General features: G+C 41.9%; 1 protein-coding gene across 1 annotated transcript in view; it reads left to right on the top strand.

Annotated features, from left to right (window-relative positions):
- The window catches only part of shank2b (SH3 and multiple ankyrin repeat domains 2b), a 149,310-nt gene that overhangs the window by 113,527 nt on the left and 10,922 nt on the right, over window positions 1–24,861 (top strand). Inside the window, exons 19-25 of the mRNA XM_077519293.1 lie at window positions 3,068–3,148; window positions 3,267–3,275; window positions 7,953–7,976; window positions 8,822–8,860; window positions 9,511–9,623; window positions 10,502–10,607; window positions 12,495–14,988. Coding sequence (XP_077375419.1) covers window positions 3,068–3,148; window positions 3,267–3,275; window positions 7,953–7,976; window positions 8,822–8,860; window positions 9,511–9,623; window positions 10,502–10,607; window positions 12,495–14,988 — 2,866 coding nt within the window. The remainder of the gene's footprint in view (window positions 1–3,067; window positions 3,149–3,266; window positions 3,276–7,952; window positions 7,977–8,821; window positions 8,861–9,510; window positions 9,624–10,501; window positions 10,608–12,494; window positions 14,989–24,861) is intronic.

The raw sequence follows: 24,861 nt of genomic DNA, 5'->3' as shown, positions 1-24,861 counted from the left end.
GCTTGTTTGGGGGGGGTATGGGTGGGTGGGGGGGTTGGGTGCTGGGGGTCGGGGTGTGTTCGGGGGTTTGGGGGTCGGGGGTGGTGGGGCCTGGGTCGTGGTGGATGGCGGGTTTGGGTGGGGTGCGGGGGGGTCGTGGGGGGATGGGGGCTGGGGACCGGTGGGGCGCTGTGGGGGCCCGCTGGGCCTCGTTCTGCGGCCTTGGGCTCGGGGGTGTGGGCCGGGGCTGGGGCGGGGGTGTTCCGGGTGTCTGGGTCGGCTCGCCGACCGGTGTCCGCTCGGGTGGCTTGGGGGTGGCCTTGGTGCTGCCGCGGCCTGGGGATTCCGGGGGGGGGGGGAGTGCTCGCTTTGCTGGACCGCGGTTGACGGCTTCTTTCTTTGGTGGTGGTCCTTATGCATGCCAGATCCGTCGCACCAGCATCTACTGAAACTCAACAGAAGTACCCTCTCCCTCCCACAGCCCCTTGAATCAGTTGGTGCTGGTGTCTGTGGTTCTCACTTTGCTTTATCTATCCTTCCCTCCTTCCTCTCTTTAGTTTTTCCTCTGGTCACTTGAGATCTTAATTTATTAGAAGTATGAGGTTTCTGGGGTTGGCATAAGACTCTGGTTTTGTAACCACGCAGGAGGGGTCTTGTTGGTGCTGGACTTCACTTTGATGGATTGGATGTACTGGCTTCTATGGATCTCACTCTGCCTTATCGATCCTTCCCTCCTTCCTCTCTTTAGTTTTTCCTCTGGTCTCTTGAGATCTCGCTAAATTTGCTGGAATTTAGAGGCTTCCGGGGTTGGCGTAAGACTTTGATTTTGTAATCATGGGGAAGGCAGGAAGTGTTTGGTCGGTGCTGGATTTCACTTTGATTTACCTTTCTTTTCTCTTTATTTCTTTTTTTTCTTCTGACCTTTTCTCTGGTCTCCTGACCATTTAAACCTCACGACTCTGGCAAGATTCTGAAGTACCTGGTTAAGGCGAAGGGTAATGGGATATTTATAAGGTTTTAGGTGAATGAATGAGTATAAATTTATACGTATTTGCACGCACGCACACACACACGCACGCGCACGCACGCAAACGCACGCAAACGCACACACGCAAACGCACGCACGCACGCACGCACGCAAACGCACGCACGCAAACGCACGCACACATACACACAAAAAAAAAATCAAATAAAAAAAAAAAGTATAAATGAGTGCTGTCAGGCAATTAACATTTTAATCTAATTAATTACAGGATTTTGAATTAATTAATCTAATTAATCTGTTTTGATCTCATATCTGCTAAAGGTCCCCAAATAAAGAATTTAAATTCTAGGACATTACAAAATTGAAGTGCATGACTAATCAGTTGAATACACCGAGAAGATTTAAAAATGCACGTCTATTGTTGAAGTGTGCTTCATAAATGAGATTCAAAAGAAAATGTTTAAGCACATTGACAAACCAATTAGGCCATGCATTATTTTGAAAGATCTCCTAAACTTCAATTTTGTTAAAAAAAATTTTTAACAAAGTTGAATCTAAACTTCCAAAGGCTGAGGTTCGGTGTATGGATGGCATGAGATGAACTGATAATAGCGGTGGTGGTTTGTGAGCTAAACTAACAAACTGGTAATCAGGAAAGATTAGAGGTTAGAAGGAGAGGTTAACAAAAATCTAAAGCTACAATATCTAGGTCATAACGACTCAAACCCAAAAGAGAAGCTTGGGCTACAATATCAACTCCTCTATATTTACTATAAACTTTTGCTGTACCTTGAACTGCCAACGGTGGGCTGTTGTTGTTCGGGCTTGCTGTTTGGAGCTCCCGAGTGATCCAACGAGCACTCATCGTGATTCGTATGACTCCCTGTCAGTTTCATCTCAGAATGTAGCTGTAGGGGGAAACTTCAGGCAGACCCCGGGGTCTGATAGCGGCCCTGGAGCCACTCGGGACCTGCATAGCCCAAATGCTCTAACCGAGAGCTTTTCAACGGTGTACGATCTTAACATCAATTCTAAAATTAACAGGAAGCCAGTGCAAAGACGCATGGATTGGTGATGTATGTTCATATTTTTTGGGTTAAAAGTCGTGCTGCAGAGTTCTGAACTAACTGCAAGCGATAAGAGCGCATTGTGGCTAATTCCTGTGGAAAGTCCATTGCATTAATTGATACGAGTGGAAATAAAAGCATGCATAACTTGTTCCAAGTTTTTAAAAGATAAAAAGGATTTCACTTTAGCTAAAAGACGGAGGTGATTAAAAACTAGATTGAACAACTACACCGACCTGCTTATTCAATTTTAAATCACAGTCAAAAATGGCGCCAAGGCTGGTGGAAGAGGGACGGACATTTTGTTTAAGGGAACCCAAGTCATTAACGGGGTTCATCAGGCCGAATGCCACAATTTCAGCTTTCCCCTCATTTTTATGATTTACTCCTTGTCTAAATAAACTTCTAAATCATAAATATGATGAGTAAATCCCATAATATCTTAGTGTAGACTATATTCCACAGGGGACACAAGGAATTGATGAGATTTAAAGTCATCTCTCCATTATCAGGCTTTTTTTTTTTCTTTTTTCTTTTTTTTTTTAATATATGCTGAACAGAAGCAAAAACGTTATTTGGTTGAGCCTGGAACAGCACTTGAGATGTTAAGTTAAAAGTCAGCCAGTATGATGTTTCAGCTATATGAGATATAGTTGACAATCATGAGTTAGAGAACAGTTAAGCAAAGTATCTTGTGTGTGTGTTGGTGCACGTCCGCGTGCGTGTGCGTGTGAGTGTATGTGTCTATGTGTCCTCAACATTTAGCAAATGCACTTTCCTTCCTTATAAAACATTTGTAAGGCTGTTTCTAAAGTATTTTAGCTCTGCATTATTTATATCCATTTTTACTTCCTCACTGTCTGCTTTTTGGTTTTTTTTCCCCCCCCGTGCCTTACAGGCACTTCTAAGGAAGCCTTATGGCAGATCTTGCAACTATATCTAATCAGTTGACCTCATCTGATAACTTAAACAAGACAATAAATAGAATTGATTTGATGAATGAAATGAATGAAACTATGTCTTTATGACCCCTCAGCTCCTCCACCACCAAAGAGAGCTCCCACGACTGCCCTGTCCATGCGCTCCAAGTCAATGACGTCCGAATTAGAGGAACTCGGTAAGAGCTTGCTGGATTTCATTTGACTCCAGGTGGTGAGTGGTTGGGAAGTCATTGTCTAACAAGTCCTCTCTTTTTGCTTGTACCTGTATCGTATTCTAATTGACCGAATAAGTAGTGGAAAAAGGTAAGCACCTTACGCTGCACAACCTTTCGCTGCCCATTTTGCCCAGCTTGTTTCTTCGCCAGCTTGCAGCAGCCGAATGACTTTTAGTTGGCGATGACGCTGTTCAAGTTTCCATTTCATGTATTTCACTTGAGTTGGCCTCTCCTTCCTCATTTCCTGTCCACTCTTGCCATACTGCATGAAAGCCGCTGTCGCTATAACCAACCAAATATATAAACAAAATGTCATTAGTATGATATGAATGTGTCAGTTAGTTTGTATTATCATGTTGATGAGCATCACCTCAGAGTCGTCTTATCTTTCCATTAATATGCTATGCTTGCATTGATGCCAAGATGTATACACGAGGATAATTAGAATTAAGGAATGAAGGCGATAAGAAAGGGAATGATAAAAAGACGTAATGAAAGTAACATGAGTAAGAGGCAGAAGATGATGAATTGAAATGAATGTATTCAGTTACTAGAAGATGAGCAGAAATGTAGTCAAACATATGCATTAAATAGAAATAAATTAACCTGAAAAATAACAGCCTCAAAATATTGATTAGTGCATTGGCTATCGATGGTATTTATTTTTTATTTTTTTCATTTTTATTATCATTTTTAAAAAGGCCAAGACAATGTTTTTTTAAATATGACGTTAAAATCTTTACCAGCCTTTATGCAACTTCACCTGAGTAGTGAGCATTTTAGCAAGTGACATACAACAGTCGGTTCATGGCTGTGTGTTTATGAACTTAAACCAGATGACGAGGAATAAGACAAATATTCTTATATTAACTTGAAGGTTTCAGAGTGTTCAAACTAAAATGAAGACACCTCAAGAAGAAACACAAAATATCGCCACTTGGAGTACGACACCGACCATGTCTTTACTGAGCAAAATATTATCACACTATATGATATAATTATAGTGGCAGGCAGGGTTCTAAATTAACTTTTTTCATCACCAGTCAATGTGGCATTTGTTTAAGTTTTTGTTGTTTAACCTTAGCTCTGCTGTTATAATCTACCTTCCTCACACAATCTCTGTTTATCTAGACTGTAGCATGAAATACCATAATTCACACAGCCAATGGGCGTAATTAATGTCACTGTATGTAGCATTATGGCGCAATATTTATTGGAAATGTGGGAGTCACTGTCAGGTATCATTTGAATTTGGACGCTTCCAGTTCAGATTCTGTTTTTTCAATTCGATTCCACTTCCTAATGATTCTCAATTTTGATTCTTAAAAAGTGTTAGTGTTAAAAGTTAAAAGTGTTAGTTAGTTAGTTAGTTAGTTAGTTAGTTAGTTAGTGTTGGGAAGAAATCGTATGAACTCTGTTTTCAATTGTTCTGTAATGTCATGAACTCAACTATTTTGTGAACTTTGCTATGAGTTTCTCAAAGGCATTAAAGCAACACTAAATAACCGTTTACGTTGATTATGGCGGCGCCAAATGGGCAAGAGTGGTATTGTTTTGTCTGAATGAAGACCACATTTCCCATGAGGACAAGCGCATTGCGTCGTTTTTTTAAGCTCGCGCCAGTGAGTAAAATCACAGCCAATGTTGATCCTTGACTCTCCTTTTATCCGGGTAGATTCCATTTTCCTTTTTTCTTTTTTGTCTCTTCCAACAAAACTTTTCAGTTGTTTTACAGCTCCTGCCAGGAAAGTGGTAATCGTGCGTCGACATTCAAATTGACTTCCGTCTTTGTAACGAATGGGGAAAGAGGGAAGGACATTTGCCATAAAGTATTCAGCACATTTGTAGTTTCGTGTGTGGCAGTGTTCCTACAATCCTCCTCAAAGTTGCTTAGTGCCAGTAAAAATGATACAGAAGGCCATGGCCAAGGTACTATTCAGCTACTTTTAAGTCAATATTTCATCAGAAGTTTTATGAAAATATTTTATTAAGGTTGAAAAGTTCCTTAGTGCTACTTTGACCACTATATTATTATCAAACCTATTAAAACTCATTCACTGCCAGTCATTATAGAAACTTTTTACATTTCCAATACTCACGTGATATTACATTCAATAATTATATATAAACCGAATCTACCAAATAACAGAATAGACTCCCTACTTTTTGTCCCGTCCCGTTCTTTTATAATTGACAGCAGAAAAATGTAGGTTTGCCAAAATACAGCCATTTCTCCCATGGACTCTGAAACTGTGTTTATTTCCTATAAAATGGGGCAATGATGTCATCTACCAGTGGTTGGGCATCAGTAAAGTTGTTTCCAAGTTTGATATTTACAGTGGAGCATGCTCAGATTCGCCCCCATTTAGCACCGCTCTAAAAAATACAATTGACAAGTATACTTGTCAAAGGCAGTGAATGAGTTAACTAAATTTTTTTTTCACAAGAGGAGAGCTTTATTTTTTAGAAACTCAAAAAAAAAGACAACAATGCAGCAGGTACTTAAACCATGTAGTTGATGGGCAATCCTAGTTGACAAACACAAAGTTGCCTTTTAGTGGCACATAAGAAATGCATTTCTAATCTAAGCAGTATATGCCGTATATACCGATACTGCATGCTATGTGTTATGAGCTAAATATTAGCATGGTCATTGGCATTTGTGTGTAGATCCACTCCTTAGTTTAACTTGTTTACTCAATTTCGGTATTATAGACATACTTACCCGATTCGTCTTTAAAGTGGTGGGTGTGTCTTCTGATATTTATGTCGTGTTGTTGCACTGAGCAAAAGATTTTTTTTGTGGAGATGTTCAGCAAACTTTCAGCCATACTTTTTAAACGCGATGGGCGACTGCCGCCACTGCGGGATTCTGGTGGGCGCCGCAGCTGGGGCGATCCGTGTGTTGATTTCATATTGGTTTGTACTAACATTCCCTAACCGTTCTCCAAATGTTCTCTTTTTATTTACCTTACCCACAAACTTTAAAATAGGTCTTAGTTTTACAAATTAGCTGATTGTACTTTTTTTTTTTTTTTTTTAATAAATCAACTTAAAGTGACAAAAATAATTTTGCCAAAAGCAAGAATTGAACCCACTGATGAACAGTGGATTCAAAACAGTTTACTGCTACACTGAACATCACCCTACAAATGCCATACTGTTTTCTCTACTCTCCAACAATCTCATTAAATGGCTAATGCTACTATAAAACTGCAATATCTATTATTTCTAAACATTTTAAGCACATGTAAACTGTGCTTAAAATATTTTAAATACAACAATTGTGCAAAACATTGAAGCATATATTGTTCCCTCAACGTTTAGGGTACATTACGCTTAACCTAGTAGCCACAGAATACAACGTTCTCAGCGTTCTTGTTCTGGTTTGGTTTTAACTATAAACTTGAAATAACCAAATAACCCTAAACTTGTATCCAGTCCACATAACTACAACGTTCTCAATGTTCTTTGGTTCTAACTAACATATAAATAACCAAGTAACCTTAACATAGTATCCACATAACCAGAATACAATGTTCTCAACGTTCTTGTTTTGGTTTGGTTCTAATTAACCTTTAAATATCCAACGTACTGACTTTCTTTAACATTTGGTGTTAGTAGGGTCTGTCACCTTCTCCTCTTCAAACATTGTTTATATTGGCTGCAGCGCAGTGCATTTTTAACTCATTCACTGCCATTGATGTGTATATCCGTCAATGGCAGTGAATGAGTTAAGTCAATTCCGTTCCCATTGACGTGTATATCCGTCAATGGCAGTGAATGAGTTAAAGGGTAATTCATATGTGGATGTGTCTGCTGTGTCACTACTAGAATTATCAGACTACAAGACTTTCTAAATAATGGGTATGCGTTAATCAGTGTTTAAAAAAAGGTTGTGGTGCAATATTTCGTGCTATTACTGGACGCAGCGCATTCTTAGTGAATATGCCCCTATGTGCGCTCGAATAACCATTTTCTTAGAGTCTGAGCTGGAGTTTGAGATGTGCTTGAAGCCGGCCTCTTCTTGTTTTGTTCAGTTTCCATCCCAATTGTGTCGTACACAGCTGATAAGCGCAGTCGCAGTTAAAAAGTCAGGGCTCTTTGTACTCATCTGGGCATTAATGGAGCATGCAGGATGTAGAAAAATCTTTAACGTTAACATTTTAAACTCCACAATGCATCTTTAAGAAACTGTGCACGTGATAAAAACGCTCATTTTGACTCCCTTAATATGATATAATATTCAACTCAAATATATATCATATTCCTTGTGGACCAGGTACCTGAAATGCATTTTTGCCTGCATTTGTGTGCTTTTATAGGCTAAAAGAGTCAGGCAAATACTCCAAATCGATGTGTCAGTCTGTCAATGAATTCTTTCTCTTACCAGCTCATGATTTACTGTATACACTTGAATCCATCATCACTAATTGCAGTATTTTGCCCTGTGTCAAAGGTGAACAAAGAGCATGGAAAGGAGTGAAGGGTGAATAAATAAATGGCGGGGGCACAAATTGACTTCCATAGAGAAATGCTGACTGAAGATAAATGTGGTCAGCATGTTTTTCTTTCCTGCGCTGCTGATTTTACATGTTGATGTTCCATTTATTTAATTGTACTGTTTTGTAGCAAAGTTTACTGGTGTGGCACATGAATTCAATTTTAAAGATGATTCGCAAACACATTAATTAAATGTTTTCCAAAGAAATGGGGCCTGTCTTGTGTTCACAAGACTGAACATTGTTTTCTGTCACCCCCTAAGCCACTCTAAGGAAAAAGAAAGGTGGTAAGTTATCATAGGCATGCTGACATTATATTTACTTTATTTTCTCCACCTTTCTGCGATGAACTCACTCATATTTTTTGTAATTGTGACTTTTGCTTCAGTCAAACCAAATGTCACTGCTGTAGCATAATGTTTTTGATTTACTGTGGTTTTTGATACTGTTGTTGTCTTTCTCAGCCACTGCATGATTTGATGTTGTAACTCAAAAGTTTGTTGTTCAGTGGGTCTTTTTTGTTTCCAAGTAGATATTGCACTGTTGGTAGTCCACCAAAAATTGTTTCTTAAATCTTTTATGCAGGATGACGCACATCTTCTTTTGTCACACTAACATCAGAAAGCTGTCCAAAACTTGCGATGCTGAGCTATGTTATGTTTGCGATTGTGTTTGTATGTCAGAAAAACACTACGATAAAACAAGTCAATGTTTATCAATTAGGTCTGACCTACAAAAAAAAAAAAAAAACTGCTGTCATTTCTTTTTCTTCATGTGTGTGTTTCTTCTTCCCTCCTGTGTCACTGCAGGCTTTTTGTGCTTGTGTGTGATGACAGTACATGTGTGTATGTGTTTGCGTAAGGAGAGAGACAGGCTTATTCCAAGAAATGTTTCAGTCAGAGAGAGGTTTCCAGGGCAACCGTGTTACATGTTTTGTGATGTGATGGAGCTGCAATCCAATTGGGAGGCAGCTTCCAAAGAAAGGGAATGTTTATCTTCGTGAGTGAGTGTGTGCGTGTGTATGTGTAACTGCGCTGACTATTGTAAAGCAGTTAAGGTCATTGATGCTCCTTTCCTCCCCTTTCCTTCCCTCTTAACATCCCTCCTCCCCATTCCTCTCCTCTGTGTGTAGATGCGCAGAAGAAGAGGATTGTTTTCCGAGTCAGCCTAAGTAATCGCACCCCGTAATGCATGGAAGCTTTCTTTAGAGTAACAGTCAGGGAGGTGATGTGAGGCTAGATCAGGGCTAGCATGTAGCTTCTATCAGCATTAGGTGGTATCTATCCATTCCAATGGCATCATCAGAGGGGAGTTCAGTCCAGGCAAGCATGCCGTCGATATTTTCTTCATGTTACAGATTCAATTTATACATTTATTTTTAACACATTCACTGCCAGCCCAGCAAAAATGCATTGCACCATTTGACATCTTTTTCCGTCAAAGGCAGTGAATGATTTTTAAAAGAGCGAAACATGACAGAAAACTCCCGGCATACTTGACAGATGAACAATTAATTCCTCACTTGGTCTTGACTGAGGAACAACCCTAATACTTGGATGATGCTATTGTGTCGGCTGCTTGGAAAGAGTTTGCACGGCTTCCAAGGCTTGAAACACCCAAAACATTGCATCTCAGCCCCACTTCTTCCTCCTGTTTTACGTTTCAGTGTTTTCTGTTGCAGTTTCATCCGCAACTGAGCGTGGAGGGAAGGATCTTGTGAAGGATTAGCTTGCATTTGGCTCATGAGATCCTTATAGAAGCTATGCAAACTGAAAATTGGTCTTTTTGTTCATGAAATTATGATTTATGTATTTTTTCCAGATAAAGTTGATGAGATGACGCACGCCCAGAAGGCATCGCCAGTTGATATGAAGATCGCAACAATCAAGCCACGGCCATCCAGTCGCTGCTTGATTACACCCACCGAACTAAATGTAAGATAGCACAATTCAATTATATACTGTATATTTTTTTATTATTATTATTCAATTATAACAGGTACATTTCTAGAAAAATATCTTGATGAGGTCAGACTTTTTTGTTGTATTTGGCACACACAAAGGTTATCGCTAAATTTGAGCAATTTGTGTTCCTTGATTAACTAAATTAGCATAAATAATTGGATATATGGATGGATATACATATCTTGACAACTGGATTTAACCTCCTTTTTTCCTTTGCTGTTTTCTTGCTGCAAGCACGACTTTTATCCTTTTACCCTTAGCTTGCTTCCTTGAACTTCTGTTTCCTTTCTCACTGCTTGCCTGCCTTGCGCACACCCATTTGCCCCAATTTCACACTTGGTCTGAATAACCAATTTGAGTGATTAATCATGTCATGCGGGAGGAGTAACAATGCACGAGATTGTTCTGCATATTTCCTGTGTACTTACTGTTCATCTTCTACAAATACGTGATCCTCACAATAATAATAAAAACAATGTGTTTGGGTTCTTGTAGAAGGTTGTCTAGCTCTGGATCTGGGCTGCGATCTGCTATTGAAGACCTCATGGGACTTGTTAAAAACTATTGGTCCCAGAGGGTGGCAGTGTCTACTTTAGCTCGACTACTTATTGTCTATTTTTTTTTTTTTAGTTTGCTCCAATGTTAGTTAAAGTCTTCCGTTTAATGGAGGTACAGCACCCGGTACGATATATGACCAAGTATACGGGTTAGAAAAGGGGCTAACCCCGGAGTATATTTTCGGTTTGGAGTAATTTCACCTTTCTTTTGGTATTTGGGTGTGTGTCCTTTGTGTTTTGAAATGAAAAAATGCTTGTTTTCCCTGTTATTAACAATATTCCTGTTTGCAGTCCATGTACCATGACCGCCAGGGAGTAGCAGTGGTTCCACCCACTGTGCCAGGGGCCTTTCTGGTGCTACCAGAGAAGAGCCTGCTTCGGAAGCAAAAGTCCATAGGTATGAAAACCTTTCAATGTGTATGTAGTATGTAAGGCTGGTGACTGGCAACCTGAAAAGTTGCAGTAAATTGTGCCGTTATACAGTATCACTGTTATATATTAACCCTCCTAATATCCTTGGAGTCAATTTGACCCCATTCACCCATCGGGTCAAATGTGTTCGAATTTTTAAGGACAATAGGAGGGTTAATGCTTTGATGACTTGCTGTGTGTGCGCAAATGCTATTAAAGCTAATTATGGAGGATTTAGAAAAGTGAAGTCAGCAAAGCTGGGTGTTTAGCACGTCCGCCTCCCAGTTCTGAGGACTCGGGTTCGAGTCCAGGCTCCGGCCTTCCTGGGTGGAGTTTGCATGTTCTCCTCGTGCCTGCGTGGGTCTTCTCCGGGTACTCCGGTCTCCTCCCACATTCCAAAGACATGCATGGCAGGTTAATTGGGCGCTCCGAATTGTCCCAAGTAAGGGGTGGGTGATAAGGCCTAAAAATTATATCACGTGTCCTTGTGAGTGTGGATGGTTGTTGGTCTCTGTGTGCCCTGCGATTGGCTGGCAACCAGTTCAGAGTGTACCCCGCCTACTGCCCAAAGCCAGCTGGGATAGGCTCCAGCACCCCCCACGACCCTTGTGAGGAGCAAGCGGTCAATAAAATGGATGGAATGGATGGATGGAAGTCAGCAAAGCAAACTCTCCATTGATAAAACTGGAGGTCATTTAGCTGAATAATCATGAACATTGTTCTACCACTGTGTTTAAGTGCAGCAACAACTCTAATTCACAATATTATTATGACAGCAAAGTTGAAGGCCATTTTCTGACAATGTTTTTGGTCGGCTACACAACAAAAGGTCTTCTAAATTTGATACTTCAAAACTGATCAGATGAAATAGCATCTCTTGCAAACATTTGTCAATAAAAGCAAATGTGTTTTTGTCAACTGCTGTATGCTGACCTTCCATATCGATTAGATAGCTGGATATTGACTAGATTTTGATTCAAGTTTCATGTTAATATTTTATTTTCTAAAAGATTATTATTGTCCACTTTTTATTTGCAAATTTAAATCATTTTGAGTAAAAAGTTACACTGTCAGAGTAAATTTCCTCAAGTGTTGGGCTGAATGTTGAGTGTAACCTGAATAGCACTACCTTGAATGTTAAATTGACCACCCTCATTTCCGATGAAGGAGAAACATTGCCACTTTCCAGCGCGCTGTCAATAGCGATACATCCATTTGTTGTTGGAATTTCGTGGATCAGTGATAGCGTGGTCGTCTAGCAACCCTGAGCAAGATTGAGCAAGATATTGAACCCCCAGTTGCTCCTGATGCCGTGTCATTAGTAGTCAAAAGGTAAAGCACTTTGAGGGCCTTGCAAGGAGCAAAAACTATATATAAATGAAGTACCATTTACCAGCGTTAAGTGTAGTTCGGCAGAATTATATGTTTAGTTCTCGTGTAGAGTACTTTCAACACTACTAAGTGTTTACCAGTGTACATTTTTAGCACAATTCAAAGTGCTACTTTTTTCTACATTTAACCAGTGTTACTCCAACACTGTATTGGTTAAATGTAGAAAAAAAGTAGCACTTTGAAAAGTGTACGATTTACACTCATTGGTGTGGACACTTATAAACACTTTTCTCGTGTTATATTTAACACTCTCAGTGTTAATCTAACACTGGCAATTTTGCTGTGTACCATCAAGTTTAAAGAAAAACGCTCATTAAATGATTTAAGCACATGTAAAAATAAAAGTATATACCCACATTTAAACTGTCGGGTAATGTATCCATTGTAACATCAATTCTGTGGCCAATTATTATTTATTTATTTATTTTTAAATGCTTACTATATTGTAAATCTATATTTTCTTTCTGCTCTTTTTTTCAAGGCACAACAGAGGAGGAAAAACAGGGCTTCCTTACGCCACCTCTGCTTAAGTTCTCCCGCAGCCTCTCCATGCCAGATACGTCAGAGGATATCCCTCCTCCCCCAGCCATTTCACCCCCCTCACCACCTGCCTACAACTCACCTGCTGGCTCAACACCCAAGAGTTACGGTACCACAAGACCCAGCTTCACCCAGAACTCACCTAACGCAGTGACCACTATTAGTAGAACCACAGATGTTGGTACATTGAGGAGGGGCTATCACAGACAGAGTTCGGAGCATTTTGAGAGCCCGCGCACTCGAGGACGCACGGCAGTGCCCGAAAACCCTTACTCCGAGGTAGGCAATAAAAATTTGTATGTGCCAGCGAAACCAGCCCGAAGGAAGGGCATGCTAGTAAAGCAGTCAAATGTCGAGGACAGTCCAGAAAAAACATGTCATATGCCACAAAGCCCCTCGGGCCCCGTTTCCATGCCTACTACGCCTGTTGAGCGAACATGTTCTTCCATCCCCATTCCTACCATCATTGTCAAGGAACCATCCACAAGCAGCAGTGGAAAAAGCAGCCAGGGTAGCAGTATGGAGATTGAGCCCACCACTCCAGAACACCCATCTCTAATGCCAACTGTTGGAAGTGGTGGTCTGCGTCCTGATGACCCAATGTCTCTTGGTAACCCATTTGCGGCAGCTATTGCTGGGGCGGTGCGGGACCGTGAGAAAAGACTTGAGGCAAAAAAGCACTCTATTGCCTTCCAGTCAATAGATATGGGGGATGATGACTTAATTGGTCCCACCCCAACACCTCGCCTACGGCAATCAAAGTCTATCGATGAAGGAATGTTTGGTAGTGACGAGCGACTTCGAAGGATGATGGCGCCACCTGTGCATCTTGGACCTCCTGTCGGGGGAGGCAGTGGAAACATGACAGATTTCAACACCCCAGAGCCCACAGTTGTTCGGGAGCCTCTAAACACTAAAACAGGACAGTGTCCCAACCTCGACAGCCCTGTTAGTCTCCCAGCCACTCCGCCAAAGAGCCACTACAGGGCCAATGGGACCTACCTTCATCCTGTCACTGGTAAACCTCTGGACCCTAATTCTCCTCTTGCTTTGGCCCTCGCGGCTCGTGACCGAGCAATGAAGGAGCAACAAAATCATCATCAAAATCAGCAACAAAATCCTTCTCAGGTTTCGCAAACTCCCAAACACGAAGCTCAGTCTCTCCCCCTGCAGCCAAGCCACAAACCAGACCTCAACCAGCCACTCTTTATTGACACCAAGCTGCGGTCTGGGATTGAGACGAGTTTTGCAGCAATCTCCTCGGCAACCATGGGCCGTCCGGGGCGAGGGGGCTTGCGGCGGCAGATGACGGAGCAGAAATACGAGTCTGACGCGGGCCGAGACGAGCGACAGCATCAGGCGGTTGAGGAGAGGAAAAGTGCACCAGCAGATGTGGCTGACACTCCGAAGTCAGCTGGTCTGTTAATGGTTCACACCAGCACAGAGGCAAGCAACAAGTTAAATAACCAGGAGTTGGAAGGGCAGGATAGCAACAGGCCATCAGAGCTGAAAGACCCCAATCAACCTGATCTTCGCACTGGCCCAACATTGTCTATTAATCCCCAGCAGTCCTCAACACGAAGACGTAGCATTCCTTTAGGGGAATCCTTGGATGAACCTGTGAAGCTACCCTTCCGTATTCCCCCTCCTCCTCTGGCGTCAGTTGATGTTGATGAGGATTTTGACTTCACAGAGCCACTCCCACCTCCCCTGGAGTTTGCAAACAGCATTGACATCCCCGATGACCAGGCTAGTGCCATTGCACAGATGCTTCAGCAACAGAGAAGGAATGGGGGCCCTCTGTTACCCCCGTACAACGTTCATGCCCCTCCACTTGTCACTGATCCACACAAACGGGTGACGAACAGTATTCCCCCTTCATACCCTCCTCCCCCGCAAGACCCAGAATCAGGGATCGGTGACTCTGGTATCGAGGAGGTAGACAGCCGCAGCAGTGGAGATCCTCAGCACATGGAGACAACCAGCACCGTGTCAAGCATCTCCACCCTTTCGTCAGAGGGAGGCTTCTGTGATACCACTCTGGAGAGTCTCTATGCTACTGCAGACGGGCATTCCTTCCTGGTGGATAGACCCCCTGTACCACCCAAACCCAAAGGAAAATCAGTCATCAACAGAACTTCACTTTACCATGATGCGCTAATTGAAGAACCACCAGAATCGTATGGCTCACCACCTCAGGCTCCTCCTGCTCATAGTTCATCTTCTGAACTTCCCAGAACGCCCACTCAAAGGACATCAAAGCTGTGGGGTGATCAACCCCCTGAGCTTCATAGCCCTCCATCTACACCAGACACCAAGAACACAGTTATCACAGACTTGAGCTCCATTCTGCAACACATGAATCGCGATAGGCCGCCCAAGTCGGGAGAAAGCCTCGACTCCCCCACAGGAAACCAAGGGACCTTTGGAACAAGGTATATCATGACACACTTCTTTTCTTTTCTTTTTAACTGCTGACTTATTGCTGGATAACATATTTCTAATTTAGACCTTTGTTAAGACAGTTTTGCACCAATCTGTTATAAATATATTATCTCAGAAATATATCAACGTTGAGATTGGGGTACATTATTTGCCAATGCGAGATGAGACTGTAGCACCTTTCATTTGTTTGTGTTAGCAGTCTAAGATTGTGAAGTCTTCCTGGTTGTTTGGGGTTTGTGACCCGTGGCTATATTAGTCCTGTAAATGTATTTATTTTTATGTCAGAATTGCACCCACCGGGTGGCACGGTGAATGAGTGGTTAGCACGTCCGCCTCCCAGTACCGAGGACTCGGGTTCGAGTCCAGGCTCCGGCTTTCCTGGGTGGTGTTTGCATGTTCTCCCCGTGCCCGCGTGGGTCTTTTCCGGGTACTCCGGTCTCCTCCCACATTCCAAAGACATGCATGGCAGGTTAATTGGGCGCTCCGAATTGTCCCTAGGTGTGTTTCTGTTTTGAGTGGTTGTTCATCTCTGTGAGCCCTGCGATTGGCTGGCAACCAATTCAGGGTGTACCCCGCCTACTGCCCATAGCTGGCTGGGATAGGCTCCAGCACCCCCCGCGACCCTTGTGAGGAGCAAGGGGTTCAGAAAATGGATGGAATTGCACCCACCACATCACACTTTGCTTTTTTAAATCGCATACTTTACTCTCTCTTACAATTTATTAGGGTGTTTGTTTATGTTTACTTGGTTATCGACTCATTGGGCCTGAATTAACAGCACAGTAGGAGAACAAAGTCAGATTTCCACACTTGAGGAATATCATTGCTAATCAGAGAGAGATTAAAAATGTATGTGGAGTAACAGGATTTGCTGCCAGCTTTCGAGTAGTCCAATTTATCAAGACCTGCAAATTTGAAATTAATATCTTGTATTGACTGAGGCCTTTGTGTATCTCGCTTTAAAGTGATGGAAATTAAAAGTCTGACTTAATGAATGCTTGTCCTCAGACCAGACTGTGGGAGAACTGCCATTCGTCCATTACCAGATGTTATAAAATGTTTGCAAAAGAAATCAAGCATGTTGCTCCGGTCAAAGATTTTGAGGGAATTCTTCACATTGCTTGTTGGTATTTTGGATGCTTTATTTTCAGAAAGGCATTTTATTTTTGGTTTTCTAGAGTTAAGAGGGGTTCTTTGACTTGTGTCTCATTATTTGATTTGGCTTTTCTGATTTTGGTTGTGCAATTGCCTCAACACTGAATCTAAGTTAACATTTTTTTTTTCCTGACTTTTGGCCAATGCTCAATTTCACCCTTTTGGTGGGTGGGTGCGTGCGTGCGTCCGTGCGTGAGTGCGTGAAAGTGACAAGTGTCCATAAGATAATATTCTGATCATGTTTTACGAGATACAGAATCCATCAGAATCCAGTTTATAAAACCCAAAGAAGTGGGACAATGGTTTTGTGGAAGCAGTACCTGAACTACATCAGCTCATGTTTTTTTAACATCACATCTCGTGATGGGGGGTGGGAATAAAAAGCAAAATAAATAATTCAATGGTGGCATGCATTTTGCATGGACAGTCCATTGCTCATCAGAGAGGTGTAGAAAGCAGTGGAAAAGGTTGAATTGCTTTGGGCACTTCTTTTTTTCTGTTGCATTAAATCAAAATGGTTACATCTAGGGGTGTGAATTGCCTAGTACCTGACGATTCGATTCGTATCACGATTCACAGGTCACGATTCGATTCGATACCGATTAATCCCGATACGAATTTATAAGTCGATTGTTGCGAATTTTTTTTCATTCAAATTTAGAAAATACTAATCAGTAAGCTTGTAGAGTGTAAGATTTATATGAAAATGTATTATTTATTTATCTGAAATTTCAGTCTTATAGAGGTTGTAATCTGTTTCATGTTTGAACAGCATTAAAATAAAATATTAAGGCTTAATGTTCCGTTCATATAACATTCTTCCATGCTCAAGGTGTGAATCCTAACCCGAAGTCAGACGTTTTGTTGAATATTTTTCCATTAAAAATGGAAGTTTAAAAATCGATTCACACACACAAAAAAAAAAAAAAAAAAGGCAATGATGATAAGACGTTGAATCGGTAAGACTACCGAATGAACAATTCTGAGCTCTTTAAAAAAAAAAAAAAAAAAAAAAAAAAAAAAAAAAAAAAAAAACTTTTTTTTTATTGAATCGATTCGAGAATCGCGCGATGTAGTATCGCGATATATCGCCGAATCGATTTTTTTTTACACCCCTAGTTACATCCATTTTTTTTCATTACAGTGCGATGCCCAGCAGCTGCTTAAGTCCTGCCTTGCATCACTCTGCTCACACTTCATGCCACATGCTATCATGTAATCCTCATTTCCATCATCTATGCTTGGTCTGTTGACATTATACTTTGTACTCATTTCATTTTCAGCTCATCTCCATTTCCTCCAGTCTCCCGTCATTCCTTCGTCTCTTCTTTCTTCATGTTCCCCCAGTCCACCCTCACAGGTAGGGTCCAGCATCTGTTTTCTCTCTGCTTGTGTATTTACTTTTTCTCACTGTCATGTTCATGGGACATTTCATCATGATGGTTTCTACCATGTCACAATGTGTAATGTCCATATGCCCATAGTCCGTATGTCCAGCCATAGTCAAGCTAAGATTCGGTAAACAGCAAAGGTGTCAATATGTCGGAAGACAGGAATATTATCAAAGACGAAATGAATGGAGAACAGTTTAAGCTCACGGGTAGAGCACCCACCCAATATGTTGACGCCTGCCCTCACATAGTCCTTTATAGGAGCTAAATGGATTAAGAAAAACAATAAAAGAATGTATTTACTTTGGATAACAACATTTATTATGCAAATCAAAATCAATCAATCAAATAAAAAGTCAGCACTCTGGTGCAAATTAGTGCAAACAAAAATATTGATGATATTTTAAATGTTAGAGCAAGTTTTCACCTGAAGATCACAAGGGCATGCACAAGTGGCTACTGTAAACAGCACGTCCACCGCATTCTCTTTTTATCATATGGATTCCCCTTTTAAAAAGCTTGCACAATTGAGATCAACAGTTGGTCTGATTCACCTGTTTCCTGGCCACACATCTGCTTTGAGGACATTTGCTCTTATTTAATACAAAGCCCTGTGCAACACTGGGCAATTACTCTTCATTGAAGTGTTCTTTGTGGCACCGAAGGGAATGAGGGTCTATCGCATTTCATTTAAGTTTGTGGAAGTACGTCACTCTAAAACCAACCCCCTGAAACGGTCAACAATCATTGGTTCCATGGGGGAATTATGTCAACAAGCCCCACACTTTATTATTTATTTCCTTTTGGAACTACGGTGACTTTACAGTGACACTTGTCCTGTGATGTGAGAATTTCAATGGCATCTGGTCTCTAGTTTTAACAACTGAATATCAGAGCTTATGCAGTTCTTTTCAAATTCAGTCTTGGAGAAACATGCAGTCATGTTACCTAGTATACTAGCATGGTAGCACCTTTAATGGAGCTCTCTGGATAGGACTTACAATTATAGCTACTGCGTACTCAAGTGCTGGCAGATATCATATTTTATACTCAAGTTTAAAACTAGGCACAAATTAAATATATTTTGTCTCATTTATAGGAATCCATAACACAATTCTGATAGTCGCTGCCTTTTGATCCTCCGTTCGTAACGCTGGACGGCTTCTTTAACCTTCAGGTTTATCCTCCAGGATAGCCCATTTCCAGACGAGGAACAAGTAAGGGTGGTTTTCGATCATGCTTTGGAACACCTGAATAAGACCACAAAACAATATGACTCAGCGGATTTTATAATGCACAAACTTGATTTATTATTTTTTTTAAATCCTCTCCAAAAAACAAACATAAGTACTTACCTGCAATAAAGTGAGCCTCACAAACCCGTCAGCGTTGTTTTACTCTCGCGGCTCGAAGCCATTTCTTTCCCTTTTAGAGGCCCCTTTTGGTGGGAATGCGATAAAAAAAACTTTTATCAGGCCCCCGACGGGCCGTACAATTGATGGCGCAACAAGTATTAACCATCTGCTTCTCTTAATCCTCCTACAAATGTGGAAAAAACATCAAAATCCATGTTAAACACGCTGTTTCTTGCCACTCAGTTTCCCATGATGCAACACGAGAAACATAAACAATACGTCACACAGGATCCTCCTATTCCTCCGGCTCTGTGGATTCGGTGCTTGACGCCATTGTTACGCTGAGTGTGAGCCGTGTGCAAAGCCGGGACGCAGATACGATGACGTCATCAACATGCGCCATATACATACATATATATATATATATATATATATATATATATATATATATATATATATATATATATATATATATATATATATATATATATATATATACACATACATGCACATTTCATCAGTAAGAATGCAGTTATAAATGTTCTCTTATAAGGTATACTGTATATCCGAGTGCTCGTCAAAGTTTAGTGTGCATCATGAAATCAGAAGTTAGAACCATCAACAATGAAATGAAAGCAAAAGCCATCAAGAAAAAAAATTGATGTGAAATGTAAACCTAACGTCTTTAAGTCACGATTCATACTACTGAGATACAATACTATCGATGTAAACAGTGAAGTTGGCTCATTGATAGGCTCTCATTCTTCCATACGGGAATCCAAGCGTAAAACACTCATTAAGTGTTTTCAGCAAAAAACAAACAGAAGTTGTCAGCAACGGTGGCAATGTAAGATGGCTGCCCACTGGCTTATAAAGCTGTTGTTTTCAGGCAGTCCCTGGAGATTAGCGCTCTTTGTCATCTCTTAAAAATGTATTCGTATATAGCTTTTCATTTTGTTATCATTAGCTCTCATGAAAGTGAATACGGCACAATATATACTGTAAAGTTGGATTATACACTTCCTCTATCAGGGGGGTGATCTGAATAAAACTTGAAGTATTTTAATGCATTATGATTTATGATAGGGGGAAAATGTTGTATGCTGAATTTCCCATATCAGATGTGATAGTAAACACTTTTAATGCCACTCTCCATTATGATAAATGTGTTGTAACGGAACGAATCATAAATAATGCATAATGAATTATCTTTCTTTCATGACTTTATACCAATGTTTATTGTACAGTAGTTATAATAGAGTTCATTTTGTGTTGCTGGTTGGTGAACACATTACTTTGTTTTATCGTTCATTTATGTTAACGCAACCTTAATCATGTCACTGGATTCAAAATGATTTGGTCCTCACAGTAAATGGGCCATGTCTAAAGTGAGGGTTATTGGTAGCCTGTTGAAATCGGATGTAATTTTTGGAGGGGCGCTCGTGTCTCATTCAAATGATCTGCTGCTCAACTTCCCCCCTTTCTTGTACTTGAATACTTGTATTTGCATGCCAGCATTTAAAATGTTGGTTTTCTATATAATGTCCCCTTCAAGGCACAAACCATTATCGTTGTCCGTGCTGTCCTTACACAAGCCAGTAATTGTCTTATAGCTCAAAATATTGTACAGTGGGTGTTGTTTAATGTGAGTCTAGTTTGCGGCAACGCTGTCTGATGTGATTAGTTCACTAAAGTTGCTGTTCGGCTAGTCTGATGAACAGGTTGCATTCAGTAGCGACCCCTAAAGCAGTGCTGAACATCCTGGTAGACTCTGCCGATTGCTTGTAATCTGTTGTTTTTGTTTGTTGCTTTATGTGGTTGCGTCAGTGTATAAACCCGCTGATACACACCGCTGGGGTCTCCGATTATCAGCCTCCACAGTCTGAGGATGGGGGAGGGGAGGGGTAGCTCTCGCAAGGTGGATTAGCAAGAACAAACTCAGAATGTGTGCAGCTAGAGAGCAGCAGATAGTGACAATGACATCGTGTTAAAAGGCCTTAGGAGGGTAACTATAGGTGCGCCTGACTTCATGACTGTCAAACAGATGGCAACATAGACACAGAAGATGGCCTAGATTCACACATGGCCTCTTGCGCTCTCTTTTTTTTTTTTTTTTTAACCCTGTCTCCCTTCATCTTCAGCTCGCATGCTTTCGTGCACAATTTCCTGCTCTCATTCTTCGTCACTGTACTGGAATGAACCTTGCTAGCAGTGGTAACATCCCTTTTATTTGCTGCTTGGGATGCTGATAGGAGTTTTTTTTTTCCTCTTTCTATCTTTTTTTATCCCTGTCTCTTAGCCACCCAGATTAAATGTGCGTTGGTTGTGCCTGTGGACGAAACGGTTGCCAAGCAACCAGCTGATGAGAGCAGCCTTGAGGCCTGCAGTGATGTCAGCCTGAGTTGGAGGGACATGTTTGCACGTGTTAGCGAGTGTGTGCGTGCGTGCGTGCGTGCGTGTGTGTGCGTGCGTGAGCAGGAGGATGGCAAGCCTAACCCACAGCAGAGTTCAGCATCATTTTATTCAGGTCACGTGCCACGCCGCTTTAGTAGACCACCATTACGTAACCCCGCACAGCCGAGTCAGTGTGTGCTCGGGTGTGAGAGAGAGAAAGAGAGAGAGAAAGAGAGAGAGCGCTCTGGCTTCTATAAATAAATGCAGCATGTGCATGTTCGCCAATGAGTGTGACCCTTTATGTGTGAAGCGGAGTGTGCTGGAAAGCAGCAAGGAGTCGTAAGATGCGTAGGCGTGGTGCAAACGAGGTCTCCCACCACCATATCAATATAGCTCGGCATCACTGAAGGCCAACAAGGTGTGTTAGAACTGTATCCGTTTTATTTTTTATCTATGTTCAAATACTTCACATATTAGACGTCCATACATTTTCTTAATAGCTAACTCCTCACAAGGGTCACGGGGGTGCTGGAGCCTATCCCAGCTGGCTTTGGGCAGTAGGCAAGGTACACGCTGAATTGGTTGCCAGCCAATTGCAGGGCCATATTAGACATCAAATTCTAAATTGCACACTGGCGGCAGTATATGTCATCACGCAGAACTAGAAGACGCTCAGTCGCTGTTGTACTTACTGTTTTTCTTTTATTTTTACCTGAATATCTCTTGTAAATATGAGTAAACTACTGCCTTAGCTTGTCATGTAGTGATAGCAGGGCTCGACAGTGCGAGCTTTTCACTCGCAAATGCGGGCAACTTTCAAGTGCGTGCTGGAGAAAAAAATAGCGCTCGCACGGCGCGAGCGCATTAATGCTCCCTCTGCATGTTTAAAACGTACGTTTGAAAGTCGCCGTGTCCTCCTCTGGCTCTCCTGTAGCAACAAGAGGGCGCCCCCGCACGCCGACTCAATCGAATAGTATTTGAGTGAAACATAACCCGCTGCAATGTGATTGGCTGGCTACTTCCTGATCGGCACAGCATACGTGTACACGCGCACCGCGCAGAATCCATCCAATGAATGTATTGACTGTGGCGACATACAAACATATTGGCGCTTTTCCACCGGACCGGTTCCACACCGAAGCGGCATTTTATGTCACCGGATGTTAGCATCTCCCTCCATGGGACTTTTTCGGGGACGAGCGGTTCCGTCGTAACCGCTGTTAAGAACCCTTTCGGCAGTGGGGGTTGATTGAAAGCGACAAAAAAAAAAAAAAAAAGTTTGACAGCGACTCAATATACAGCTGCAAAATATTTTACTGTAACAAAATTTGTCTGCAATAAAACAGGATAATTATTTGATATTACCTTAAAAGAAATTGAAAAAAAGTCTTTGCTTTTGTGAACATTAGTTTGTCCAATGAGAAGGGGCCAGCTCTTACCCCGGGTTTTCACTGGATGCGGTTGCGGTGCGGTTGCGGTGCGGTCCGGCGACGCAAGCAATTAGATTCCATTCATTCGAATGGTGCAGTTTACACCGCTTGCGGGTGCGTTGCGTGTCGACTGCGGAAGGCCTGCGGCGTGCCGCAAGCCTTCCGCAAGGATAGCCTATTTTCTATTTTTGCCGGACGCCGCAGCGGTAGGCCTCCGGCAAATGGCAAGCTAGCACAAAACACATCGAGCGGGACAGGAAGACCGAGGCAGTTTCAAAATAAATTTCCGGTTACCTTTCAGAATAAAATACTCGCCAGCTCCTATTTCGCAAGTTTTTCAGCAAAACGTGACGTGGGCGTCGCCGGGCCATGTGCTCATTCACGGTTTAGACACCAGCGAACATGGACGAGGAGAGGTTTATATTGGAGGTGGAAAACCACAAAATAATATATGACACGGCACATCCTTTTTATAAGGACTGTAATGTATTGTGAGTTTGATGTTCGCGATTGCTTGTTGTGCCCGTCTCGCTTGCCGTACTGAGCGGCAGCCGGACGGGGAAGACAGAAATAAAGAGTGGACCCGCACTGACCCGACTCTCGTTATTAATATACTTTACAAGGACAACCAAAAAAAGGATGCTGCATGGAATCTCATATCTTTCTGCTTCTCTGTTGAGCAGACTTTCTGTATGTTTGTCGTTGTGAAATGCCACATGATCGCGCGCGCGCGGTCCCGCGAGACACGTTGGGAAGTGGCCGGCGACGGAGCTGCCGGACCGCAGCTGTGCGGAGCCGGTGTGGATTGACAAAAAAATTGACCCGTCCGGAGCACGCAGTCAAGACGCACCGCACCGCAACCGCACCGCAACCGCATCCAGTGAAAACCCGGGGTTAGCCTGCCTAGCATCAGTCAAATCTGGTCCTTCAACAAGACTTTGGATTAGGTTGTCCGATGCAGTTTCCCACAACCAGGAGTATTTGAGCACATTGCAAGGGGGTATATGGACACTCAAGATGAAAATAAAATAAGACTGCTATGAAATGACTGCCTGGCTGTTATTCTTGTTCAATGTTTTGTTTAATGCCTGTTTAAGGGGAATACTGGAAGTTATTTTTGATGGTTAAAAAACAAACAGTGATTTAACACCCATCATTCTACTTAATGTATGCCAGCTTTTATAGATTGATAAGAAGCTTTCATTGTTTAGGTATTTGCAATTATTAACGGTTAATACATTGATGGACTTTTTCTGTCTGAGTTTGAAATGTCCGGCAGTATTTGAATGCAGCTGCAGTGAGGGTCGCTGAACGCTGTCAATGTTTACGCTCCCATTAGCGGCTCGTTGCGAACGCTGGAGACTTATGACTTATGTCTTATCATACAATGACAGACTAATTAACAGACTGATTAACTTTATTTGTGCTCTTAATCGGCAATTAAATATAATTTCGAGGTGGCGTCGTGTTGATGTTGGAAGTCGGCAGTCGCGTGAAGACGAGTCAAGCTGGCCGGCTTTGAGCCGTGACGCCTTTTACACACTGCGTGGGTCAATTTCAAAATACAAACAAGGCAATTACTTCGACGTCAATGTATTACTTGGAAGGCTTTTATTTTGAAATTGGCCTCCGCAGAGTGTTCCACGGACAACATACATACGACCCAAACCGTGACGTTTGATGCATACGGGTCACAGCTCAAAGATGAGCCCTTGCACCACTCATTAAACATGTACTCGATCCGTGTGACTGGATTAATTTTTGACAAGCACAGGCTGTACAGTTGGCCACATTTGTGGGTGAATTGGTCGCAGTGTCGAGCCTTGAGTACCCATTGTGAACAGCTAAGGTGTTAATCTACTAATTAGAAGATGTTTCAGCCATAAATGGTCAAATAAAAAGCCTATTTGTAGTCCTCTTGGCAGAATCGGTTACTTTAGCATTGTTTCCATGTTCTCAATGGGGTTTAGGTCAGGACTTTGGGAAGGCCATTCTAAAATCTTTATACGAGCCTGATTTCGCCTTTCCATTACCGCTTTTGACGTGTGATTGTGTCATTGTGCTGTTGGAACACCCAACTGTGCCCAAGACCCAACCTTTGAGCTGATGATTTTTGGAGAAAAAAAAATGGAAGTTAA

The sequence above is a fragment of the Festucalex cinctus genome, chromosome 4, assembly GCF_051991245.1.
Source record: "Festucalex cinctus isolate MCC-2025b chromosome 4, RoL_Fcin_1.0, whole genome shotgun sequence".
In the NCBI taxonomy this organism is placed as follows: Eukaryota; Metazoa; Chordata; class Actinopteri; order Syngnathiformes; family Syngnathidae; genus Festucalex; species Festucalex cinctus.
The sequence above is the reverse complement of the archived record's forward strand: the minus strand, read 5'-3'. Positions and strand labels throughout refer to the sequence as shown.